General features: G+C 38.3%; 1 protein-coding gene across 1 annotated transcript in view; it reads left to right on the plus strand.

The window, feature by feature from the left end:
* The window catches only part of tusc3 (tumor suppressor candidate 3), an 81,002-nt gene that overhangs the window by 28,260 nt on the left and 40,709 nt on the right, over positions 1-12,033 (plus strand). The window contains exons 2-3 of the mRNA XM_069665657.1: positions 466-635; positions 9,605-9,722. Coding sequence (XP_069521758.1) covers positions 466-635; positions 9,605-9,722 — 288 coding nt within the window. The remainder of the gene's footprint in view (positions 1-465; positions 636-9,604; positions 9,723-12,033) is intronic.

The raw sequence follows: 12,033 nt of genomic DNA on the forward strand, positions 1-12,033 counted from the left end.
GTATAAAAATGTGTTTGAAGTTGATTTTGCTACTGTGTATTGTTCTTTTAAATTTCAAAGTGAAAGTAAGATTACTATTTCTATTATATATTACTGGTGAATCAATATGCAAGTTTTTTTCATGGTAGAGCTCAATTTGACCATTTTAAATACACATTAAATACACCTGTGAGAAAATTGTAGTTAGGAAAATCTAGAGGAAAATATTCTTATTGCCTGACACTGGAGTGGAAAGAAGCTTCAAATTTAAATACTCAAGTGAAGTAAAAGTACTTTCAACTTAAATCGTCTTAAGTACAATGATTCGGTTTTGCAGAGTGAATTCCAATGAATTAACAGGCCTTTATTTTTTATCTTCTGTTCCTTAGCATTGTTGGAATCATAGAAATAATGTTTCTACTTGAACTTAAAGGTCCTAAACGGATGCATTGTCCTCTCTGCCCTTTCCCTTGTCTGTGTGTTCAGAATCTGCTGTCAGAAAAGGTTGACCAGATGATGGAGTGGTCCTCTCGCCGTTCAGTCGTCCGGATGAACGGGGACAAGTTCCGCCGCTTCGTCAAGGCCCCACCCAGGAACTACTCTGTCATCGTCATGTTCACTGCCCTGCAGCCTCAGAGGCAGTGTTCTGTCTGCAGGTATGTACACGCACAGACACACACAAGTCTAACTCGTATAGTGTAGGGCACAGTCTGGTATAGCTTTCCCTCACCTCAACAGACATTCCTCTGTTCTTCTCTCTGTTTTCCTGTGAGTTTACTCAGTGCACTAAAGTTCACCTCTGAAATCTCTCACAAACACCAGAACAGGAACACGCAAGCCCTGGAACTCATCTGATATTTCATGTACCATCCTTCCACATACAGATATTTTCTTGTGCACCTTGGGAAACACAGCAAACAGCATTATATAACAAGAACCTCCGAGTCACTTTGACATTTGGATCAAAGGCACTCCAGCCAGCTGTACTTTCAAAGTGAAATGAAGAAATTGCACAGAACAAGGCCAACAAGATCTACGTACCTGCATGAGTACTCACTTAGCCTTTAATGCAGAGAGATCTTTCAAGAATCCCGATAGCGAGACTCTATATTAGATTTTTATTTACAAACTCAGTCTTGCATCATGTTGCAGCAGAATCAAGTGCAATGCAGCAAAGCCAAGTCAGGCCCCAAAGTGCCAATACGAGATTAGAAGTTTGATTTTTACTTTTTGTTCAAAGTGTATTTCCAATCTCAATCAAATAACTTAAACAATCCAGACATTTCAGCACCACGGACAGCTCCTTCCATTGCTCTGAAACTGCTTTGGATTTGTCAGTGCAGTCTTGAAATAAAGTACTAGGCATGAAGCCTTTCTACAATAGTCATATGTCAAACACCAGATAATTGTATTCACTACATTTTCTTTCCTCAGTTGTCTTTCACATGTATACCTCTGTACCTCTGTCGCTCTGATCGAAATTAACTATTGGCCTTTTAAATTCCCCTACAAATCACCATTTCTTTCCAGATGTAGTATTATATGGAAAACCCAGGTTTTTATTTATGTCTTATTTTTTGAGGCCATTTTTCTTTATTTGATAGTACAGTGAAGATAGATGGGAAATACTGTGCAGTGACAGGGGGCTATGACATGCACCAAAGGTTCGAGGGCCGGAGTCTAACCTGGGGCGGATGCAGCAAGGACTCAGCCTGTGTACATGAGGGTGCACGCTCTACCCACTGAGCTAAACAGGCATTTGTTTATCCCTGTATCAAAAATGACTAATATGGAAACTTCTAATTTAGATGTAATTTCTTCTGCTGTTGACATTCACCATATAGCGATGCATGGTGTATGTTCTGCAGGCTGGTCTTGAGGACTGCGTTGTCTGCGCAGTATAAACCCTGGTTGTTGACCCATGTCCTGGTGTCTTAGGGGATGCCCAGCTCGTTGATGAAATAAACATTGACTTTCTCCATCCTGACCCTGTTACTCTAATCGGCACACTCTTCTACTTCAACAGTCACTTGATAAGAACTTACTTATTACTCATGGAAGCACCCTCAACATCCTCTCTCTCCCTCTCCCTGACTCTGTCTCGATCTTTGCCTCCATTGCATATCTTTTAGTTCAACTGACACGTCATTATCAGAGTAGTAACACACCTCAGAGATAATCATAGTCTCTTTTTATTTCTTTCTTTCTTTACTATGCTCTAAAATTTAAATATGAATCTGCTTCATTGGCCTGACTATAATTATTCAAAGGATTGCCAAATCAGGTAGTATGAGACACACGCTCTAAATCTCACCATTTTCTGACATACGAAGACATGCACACACAACAACACAACACTTCTTATTTCTATTACATTTCCGTGATGCATTCATTAGTGTCAATCTGCCCTCATTTACTGTTATTCCATTATTTATAGTCCTTTTTTTCTGCATCCTCTCTTTTTATATCTGTTTCTGTTTCTTCCCCCCTCTCTCGCTCTCCCTCTCCTTCTGTTGTTTCATTTCCTCAGGCATTCACTTCATTAACATAGCAGATAGCATCACATCCTTAGAAAGAGAGCGACACACAGAGTTTAAGTGAGAGATGGATGTTAGATGGTGACCTCAGCGCTGGTATTGAGAGGACTATCAAGCAGTGACAAAGATGGCTAATCACTGGGGTCCTCCCACATCGCTCTTAAACTTTGTCACTGTTTCAAACTACGTAGTAATTCTAGATGGCTTTTAGCCAAGTTTTGCTTCCTCACTAAAAAGAGACAAAGTTCAGTATACTCACTGATGACACTCTTCACACTATATAAACTTTGAAGCTAGTCATTTAATGCCAGTATTTTTCACACAATGCACTATGGCATTTAAATGGTCAAGAAAGTCAGGGATGCAAAAAATGACTCATTGATTCTGCTGTTCAGCGACCGTTCAGGTTTTACCCCAAACCAGGAACTAGAATAGAGTTTCATGCAGAGAATCGAGCTTCTCTTTACTGGAATGATAGTAACTGTAGAGGGACATGCGTTTAGAATTATTTTTTTGACCGGTTAACCGACACACTTAACGGTTAATAACCGGTTAACCAACAAGATTAAAATTTACTTTTTGGATTGGATAAAAGTCTGTGACTAGGGATGCTAATTTAGATTAGTTTTTTTTCTTACCAATAACTGACACCCGTTAATGGTCATTAATCGTTAACGATCAAATCAAATCAAATTTTATTTGTATAGAGCCAAATCATAACCAGACCTATCTCGAGACACTTTACAAAAAGAGCAGGTCTAGACCGACTCTTTGTTATGTTATTTAAAGAGAGGCCCAACATGAATCACCATGAGTAGCACTTAGCAATATTCGGCACATTGGCAAGGAAAAACTTCCTTTTAACAGGCAGAAACCTCGAGCAGAACATAACGATAAGAATTAAAGATCATTTTGACCGGCAAACAAGCTCTCCATCATGCGTGCTCATTCTGATGCGCGCTCTCTCTAAGGGGGCTTTCACATTAGGGACCCGGGCCTGGATCCGAGTACACTTGACCCCAAAGTCCAGTTTGTTTGATTAATGTGAACACTGTGTACCGTACTCGAGCTTGATCCATGCCCAGGTTCGATTGAAAAGGTGGTCTCGAGTATGCTTCATGTGTACTCGGGTACAGTACGCATCAGATGTGAAAGCTACTGTACCAAACCAAGTGGACTGCTTTTTATAACGTTTCCTCTGAAATCCGTGTAAGAGCACAGAACCGCCGATCTCATCGTCTGAACTGCACGGCTGATTCTGTAGGAATGTAGGTGAGAGGGTCGTTCTTGAGATTTTCTCCAAAATATGATTAATAGTAGGCATAGTGCGAAGGTCGGCTCCATTGTATGGGCTTGGGATCATGTGATTCGCACGCTTTTCTTCACTGGAATGACAACATAAACAATGTTATGTAGTTGATGATTCTCCTCTTCTTCTCCTTGTTTTTGAGGGGCATTACCGCCACCTTCTGCTTCAGAGTCCTACAAGTGTACTCGGGTACGGAGGGAAATTATGAACGTGAAAGCTGACCGGTTGGGGAGGGGAGAGGGGGGTCAACTGTACCTAATATGAAAATGCCCTAATACTTGCAGAAACACACACATTCACACACACACACACACAACTAAGAGGTACATGTATTAATATCCTGAGACATAACTTCCTGTGGCACTGACAATTGTGCCCACAGATATTAATTGTCCATTAAGCACACCATGTGATCCAACAGCAACAATAAGTTAATAAACATTTACAGCCGACCTTTCTTTGACAGTCAGCGCACAGAACTTTAATAAACATAAGATCCTGTCCGGACCTGACGACAGCGTGTCTGGAGTTTGAAATAATGAATGAGTTACGCTGCTGTGTCTCGCGTGTAAACGTTAACATATTGACTGTTTTTGAGCAGAAATTAAACTAACAGCCTACACCAGTCCTTATTATGTAGGTGACAGTTTGTCTGCTGGTTTTGGTGCAGAAATAGCAACACGTCGACATGCTGTGGGGTTAGATTGGTGCGCACTCTGTTGACTGTGAGACCCGCAGCGGAGAATATGCGCTCAGACAGTACCGTGATGTCCCAGGAGCAGAGATATGCAACAAAACTTTTATTAACCGTTTAACTGCTCGTTTCATTTTGCTCTCCTCTCAGGCTCATCTCAGCTGACGACAACAAAACGTGTTTCCCAAATATATATGTATATTTGAAAAAAGACATTTTATTTAACTGTTTAACTGATTGTATTAACCAGTTAAAATTCTTAACGGTTAACCAGTTAAAGTGCACATCCCTAGTAGAAACACAGGTAACACCGAAGGTTGTCCACTTGAAGTTTTCTTTGTTATTTCTTTGTCTGATTGTATTGTCATTGTGTGCTCTAGAAACACTTTCCCCCATTGCTTATTTCATTACCCCTCTCTTTATTTCACTCCGCTTCCTTCACATTAGCTGAAAGGAAGAAATATTTTAGGTTTTGTCGTAAAAATTTACAACTATTTTATAGTAGTTTCACAGAGCTGCACAGTTTTTATTGATGCTGCCAGATGTGCTGATGTTGCTTGGGCTGCCTTTCTTCACATTAAGTAATATGAATGTGTACGCACATATTTTAAAAGAGGAGAGTTGTTGTTTTTCACTTTTAATGTGAAGTTAAATGGAATTTATATCTTGTTATTTTATAACCCTGTGAATTAAGCTTCATTGCCAAATGTGTACACTGAATCACAGACGGCCACATTCATTAATGCAGAAATTCCCTACTTAAAATGTGAAGGCACACCCCCTGTTAGGGGACTATTTGTATTAAGAAGCTTTTGTTGCACTACAGATGCTATAGATTGGAAACAAGCCTAACGAGTATCCTCTTCCTCTGAGTAGAAGAATCACAAACGCACACACGTAATTTAGTAAAAGCTTTAACCGCACACACACAAGTTTTTACAGCCCCATCAGGCTCCCTCATTGCAATATACTGCATTAATAAACACACTGTCACAGATGATAGTAATGAAAATATAATGTAACAATCCATAAACATCATTATAAACTACATCATTATAAAATAATAAGCGAAACAATTTAAATAATTGAGACAAATATAAATATAAAGACAAGAAACATGTCAGCTCACATTGTACCTCCAACAACACATACTGTAATACATCATTTATATTATAACATGTCGCTCTGAAAGATCGTTCGTGTTGGAGTTCACAGCAGTCTGTAACATTCTCATTACCACACTTGTAAAAAAAATAAATAATTGAAAGAAGTTTTTGTAATTACTAAATAATTCACATCCCAAGCTTGTTGTTCTGGTTAATTTATGTGAGTCAGATATGAAAACTGCTGTTGTTAAACTGGTCTGTTGTCATGCTCAACTGGATAAGCTGTAAAGCAAATAACAAAATCAAAACGTTTTATATCTTGTCATCTTTCCAGGCACGAAGTCGAGTTTGGGGATTTTTTTGTACTTAAATCAGTGAGGATAAGCATTTTACGGCACATTAATCTTGTTTCTAAGTGTCAAGAATCTCAATGCCTGACAAAAGTTACAAATCTTCTATGTCCTTTTGGGTTATTTAATAATATTCAATGAGAATAATACAATTTGGATAAGACGATTAACTACCTGCATGCTTCAGGATTGATTTTAAGATTCTTGTATTGGTTGATAAAGCTCTGAACAGGGCTGAACAATTTTGTAAACAATTGCAATTAATTTGAATAATATTTCATTATGATTTGCGATACAAAAGGGAATGATCATTATTTTCATTGAAACATATTAAAATGATAATGGTGTGATTTTTTTGACACTTGCATGCAGGCCAGAGCATCTCAGCAGCACAATAATTAAATACAAATGGTATTTTGACACTTTTTTTTTTTTTACCTCTAACAAATTTTGAGCCTCCTGGGATTTGGAAATTGCAGTAGGTCATATTGCGATTTCGATAAAACTTGAATCAATTGTTCAGCCGTAGTTCTTAACTGTCCTGCTCTTACCTCTTTATCAAATAGGTTCATCTTATGAACCTACTAGAAAACTCAGGTCTTCTGGAGTTTTTATTGTGCCTAAAGTGAGATCAAAAACCCACAGTGAGGCTTCTTTTTATTACTATGGCACACGTCTGTGGAACAGCCTTCCTGAAGACCTGAGGGCTGCACAGAATGTCAATATTTTTATAAAAGCAAACTCAAGACCTACCTTTTTAGTCTGGCTTATTTTATGTAACTTTATTTATTTACTTATTTTGGATTTCAGTCAGTTTTATTGATTTGTATATATTGTCTAATTCCATTGCATTCTTCTGGATTATCTTTGGTATTTTATCATCTTGTTTATTTCTTCCATTTTATTATTTCTCTTATTTTGCTATTTTAAATGTTAACATTTTATCCTACCTCAGTGTTTCCTCATTACACATTTATGATAGCGTTTCGTTAGTTCCTGTTTTGTCACGTCCTCTACTTTTTATTGTATTGGATTGTGGGATTGGGGTGATCATATTGTTTTTATTGATTTCCTTTTTATATAAAGCACTTTGTGTTACATGATTGTTGTCTGAATAGGCCTATACCAATAAAGTCTAATTGATTGATTAGCTTCACTGATTAGATATGCAGGTATTTACATCTGAAGTGTCTAATTATGAAACTAAATTGGTTTAACATAATATTACATTCCTAGTGCTGTATTATTTGTATTGAAACCATTAGGAATAAAACAAAATGCTTATCACTAAGACAGTTTTTGGAGATAAATAAACTGTAAAAATACAAGTTAGATGAATTATCAGGAAACTTGTAACCATATTTTAGTGACACCTCCACATCTCAAACCCTCTTGGTGTTCAGAGACGGAGCCGAACACGGCTGTAATCCCTGACAGTCTGCTGAACTGAGTTTCAACTTCATCTGTGCTGACTTTCTTAAATCGGTAGACACTTCAAAGGGAACACCCTAACATTAGCTGCAAAGATAACAATGTGACATACCTGCACATAACACATCCTGACAGACAATTTCTCACTAATTACAGCCAACACAAGAGGCAGTTGACATGATGTCAAAGTGAGGTTTAGCTGCAAGAGAGAGATGTACAGCTAAAGCCAGGAAGGGGGAGAGCGAGGTAGTAGAAAAGAACATATTGTCACTTGAGAGTTTTTCTTGTTGTAGGAGGATGAGATGACCATGACTGGTCAGAGTGACACCTTCATTTGGCTGAGTTTAAAGGAAATAAAAATAATATGACATGCGATTAGAGTGTCGTAAAGACTACTATGGTGTGACAAAGAGGGACACTCCCAAGGATGTAGCTTCTCCCCCTCATCCCCTCTTTCTCCTCCCTTTTTCAGTCTCTTCCACTCTGTCACTTTGCTTACTACTTCTCTTTTCACCACATCTCTGTCTTTACCTTCTGCTTGAGGTAACACGTTGTACTTTTTTTAGTTTATTGTCCTCCTTTTGTGTACCCCCGTTTGATTCGTCATGAATAAATGCATTCATTTCATCCTTTGTGTAGAGCCTGCACCCACGGCTCGGCAGAATTAAAATAATGCTTTCTGGAGAATAAAGAGCAGGTTAATGAATGGAACAAACTGACAACCAAAGTAACTCTCTGTGAAAATAAAATGTGTTTTAAAGGTAGAGGGATTTATTTGGAAACCATGTCAGCAGGGCATCTTGGGTACACAAGATTTTTCCTTTTCGTCCTCTCCAGTAATGGCTCCGTTCTATCATTTTAGTCTGTGGTTCGAAAACATGATACAAATTTGTAAATAATGCAATTCTAAATTACATTGTTTGCTAATTTAAGTATAGCATTAGTTCTACACAACGTTAGCACGATCTTATTATATCTTGAGTTGAGTGACATCTGACTTTAATGATATCTGCTATCCAACAGATTAACTTACAATTTAAAAGATCATTTTAAATAGATGTTGAATAATCGTCACAGTATTTGCTGAATGCTCTGTCTCAGTCACACATACTCAGTCTGTTTTTGCATCATGTAATGCGTATGAATTGTTTTGTTTAAAACCCCCTTTCAGTCATGAGTGTTTAACCTTGTAAACATCTCCATGTGGTGTTTTTCATGTGCTACAAGACATATCAGGGACAACATGAGCAGTCATCTCCATGGCTGGGCCTGTCTGCTTTTAAACTGCAGTGTACCAAGGACAGGCTGAACAACACGTTTTCAGATTGGCAGGTTTGAGACGTCACAAACCTAAGGTGCCAATCCTTAATGGACGGGGTGACCCTATGCATATGTGTAACCTATGGCAACCACTTTGGTGATGCGCTAGCCAGCTGTAACCGTCATTGTAATCTTTGCAAAATCACTACTGACTACTAACCAGAGATGTGGACTTGAGACTTGGTGACTTGGACTTAAGTCGACCCGAGTCACTGTTTTGATGACTGGCAACTTGACTTGACAAAAAATAAATGACTTGAGATACGACTTGGACTTGACTTGAGGCATGATAACTCAGATGACTTGCGTGAGTTCATAAGTTTGAATGTTAGCTGTTAAATATGAAATGATAAAATTCAATGTTGTCAAGTTTCTGTCTAACTATCAAGTATGTATGCAGCGCAATCTGGGAAACTTGACTTGACTTGACTTGCCCAAGAAAAAATGACTCGAGACTTGCTTGAGACTTGGACCAAATAACTTGAGACTTGAGCAAAGATGACTTGGTCCCAGCACTGCTACTAACTTCAACGTTACGACTACTTATTACTACATTTCAAGCTAGCTAAGTTTCAACAAAGTGGCACTAAATGATGGCAGAGACGTGTTTCTTTTTCGGCTGTAATTTTATGAAAGGAGAACCGTAGGACATAACGTTCAGGGACTATGCAGATTTAGGAATTTTGAATGAGGGGGAAGGAGGAGATGCCTTGGGAGGATTTTTAAAAGGTAATAAAAGGTATTTAGCTGAAAAAAATCAGACACAATTCATTATTTCAAGCAGAGCATTTTATATGTCTTAAAACATGACTCGAGCTGCTGGTTAACTTCTTTCCAGATTTCTCATGTCTTCTCTCTGTCTCTTTGTCATCTCATAGGCAGGCAAACGAGGAGTACCAGGTCCTGGCTAACTCTTGGCGTTACTCATCTGCGTTTTCCAACAAGCTCTTCTTCACTGTAGTCGACTACGATGAGGGGGCTGATGTTTTCCAACAGGTAAGCTAATATTTAGTGGATTATCAGTACTTAATATATTCACCAAAGCATTATGCATGTTGCAACTGGTAAGCTTTCTTTTTCCTCCTCCATCCCTTCCCCATCTGTCGGCTTACACAGAACACCTGTTAGCTACTGATCTACGTATTTAAAACTCGTCTTCTCCTTTTGAGGAGTTTTTGATAAATGTGGAAACTTTTGTACGATAGATCAGAAAGAAAACAGGATATTATTTGTTGTTATAGGGCTACAAATCAGTATGTAGTAAAACAACCCATATCAGTTGCTCAAACTTTAAAATATTCTGTTTTCAAATGAAACACTTGTAAGTGTGACCTCTGTCCTCTTTCATCTGTGCTGAACGGTCTCGGACAAAGTCAGGTTGCTGCCACACATGGCCTACAGTCATCCAAAACCTCTGCTCCCATCCCTCCCTCCTAACCTTGTTGACTCCGACTTCCTTTCTATCACATTCACCTTCAACCTTTTTTTCTCACCCTGTCAAACGATTCGCCTTTTCTCACTTGCTATTCATTGTTCCTTTATTTTCTCCCTCCGTCCTTTCGTTCCATTTTCCCTTTAGCTGATTTCCATTAGAAAGGAGTTGCTTCAGAACTTCGGCGGTAGATTAGCAAATAACCTTCCAGAAAAGCCAAGTGAAGCAGGACGCGTACACAAAGGACAGGAACAAACATGAACAAACACACAGACAAAGTATTGATATGCAGTGTTAAAGGACACACAAATGAAATGCAACCACATGCAAACAACACACTATACCCATACTTCTCTCAAATAAAGGCACTGATGCCGATATAAGGCAGCGTATCTTATTTCCCTAAAATTATACTGAACTGTAGATATGATCCACTATGACTATAAACGTAGGTAAATACCATAAAAACAGCATTTTATTTAATACCTACCAATAATCTAATAGCATGCCTCAAAGGGTGGACGGGCAGACACAAATTACAGCTCTGCTGTGCACTGAGGTTATGATCTACAGGAAGTCGTGACTTGAAGTCACAGTGTTTGTCACTTTGTCACTGTGGATAAACATCATGTACATTTGTGTTGTTTGCTACTGAAATGGAGACGATGGACGAGCTCTCCCACAATTTGCTCATTAAAAAGTACATTTATTGTCTATACACTACCATATAGAACTATTTTAAGTATTATATATGTTTGACACTATTAACACAAGTTTCCCCTTGCTTGCATTTCTTCAGTGTACCTCCTCTGATATCAGAAATGCTGGATATGTTAAAAACTCTTCAAGTCAGGCACCAGCACTGTCTGTAAGCTCCTGTACCTTAATGCAGAGAAAGATTGGAAATCTGGAGCTTAATTCCCTGTTGTCCTCTTTCATTTTACACTTTACACTCTCAGAACTTTAAATAGCTGCTCTCTGATGGAAATAGCTGTTTTTATTTTAGAATCATGAAGTGAAGATGAGATGAAAACATGCCCCTGACGTCTCTCACATTCTGCTTTTGTTCCTCTGCTTTTTAATTTTCAATTTTCTAATTCCTGCTTGGCATTGTGTCTTCTTACTTTATTAATGGAATGGTAACTTCCTGTCCTTTTTTTTGTACATTTCTCAAGGCCTTTTTCTTTTCACAGCTCCATCCATCTGCTCTTTTCATCAAAATATAGCACAAAGTTGAAATAACAGTTAACTACATGCAAATCCTTTGCACTTTTTTAGTGTTTGCATGTGTTGGTATGTCTATGCATGAATGCATGCTTTTGTATTGTCATCCTGGGAATTCACACATGTTCTTTCCTAACTCTGTATGCATATGTATTCATGCACACATGCATTAATTCACCTTAATTGCAAAAAAAAGGGTGACCTCCCATACAGATGATGTAATTAATATGCACAAGTCTCCTCTCGTTTATCTGCCCTCTCGCTATCTCTGCTCATTTCCTTCCTTTTCCCCTCCTCTCCGTTTTTCTTCAGGTGTCTTGGGGAAACAATAGAGAGTACAAAAGTGGACTTTATTGTTGTTGATAATTGTAGAGAGACATGGGATTTGGAGTTAAATAGGTGTGAAACATTGGGAGAGGGAGAAAAGAAGGAAGCAGGAGATCTTCCAATTGTTTGTTTGTGTGTGTTTAAGAGTAAATACAGAAAACACAGCAATTTATTTGTAAAGAATCTATTTATGCAAAGATGGAATTATTGGAGATGTTCTCTTTATCCAATTATTAGCTGTGATAGCAAAGACACAGATCAGTACACACGCCCTCACACGCACTCAAACAGACGCATATAAAACCATAAATATACAATACACTG

This window comes from Semicossyphus pulcher, unplaced genomic scaffold (assembly GCF_022749685.1).
Source record: "Semicossyphus pulcher isolate SPU_LCO1_2020_fin unplaced genomic scaffold, fSemPul1.0.p SCAF_17, whole genome shotgun sequence".
NCBI lineage: Eukaryota > Metazoa > Chordata > Actinopteri > Labriformes > Labridae > Semicossyphus > Semicossyphus pulcher.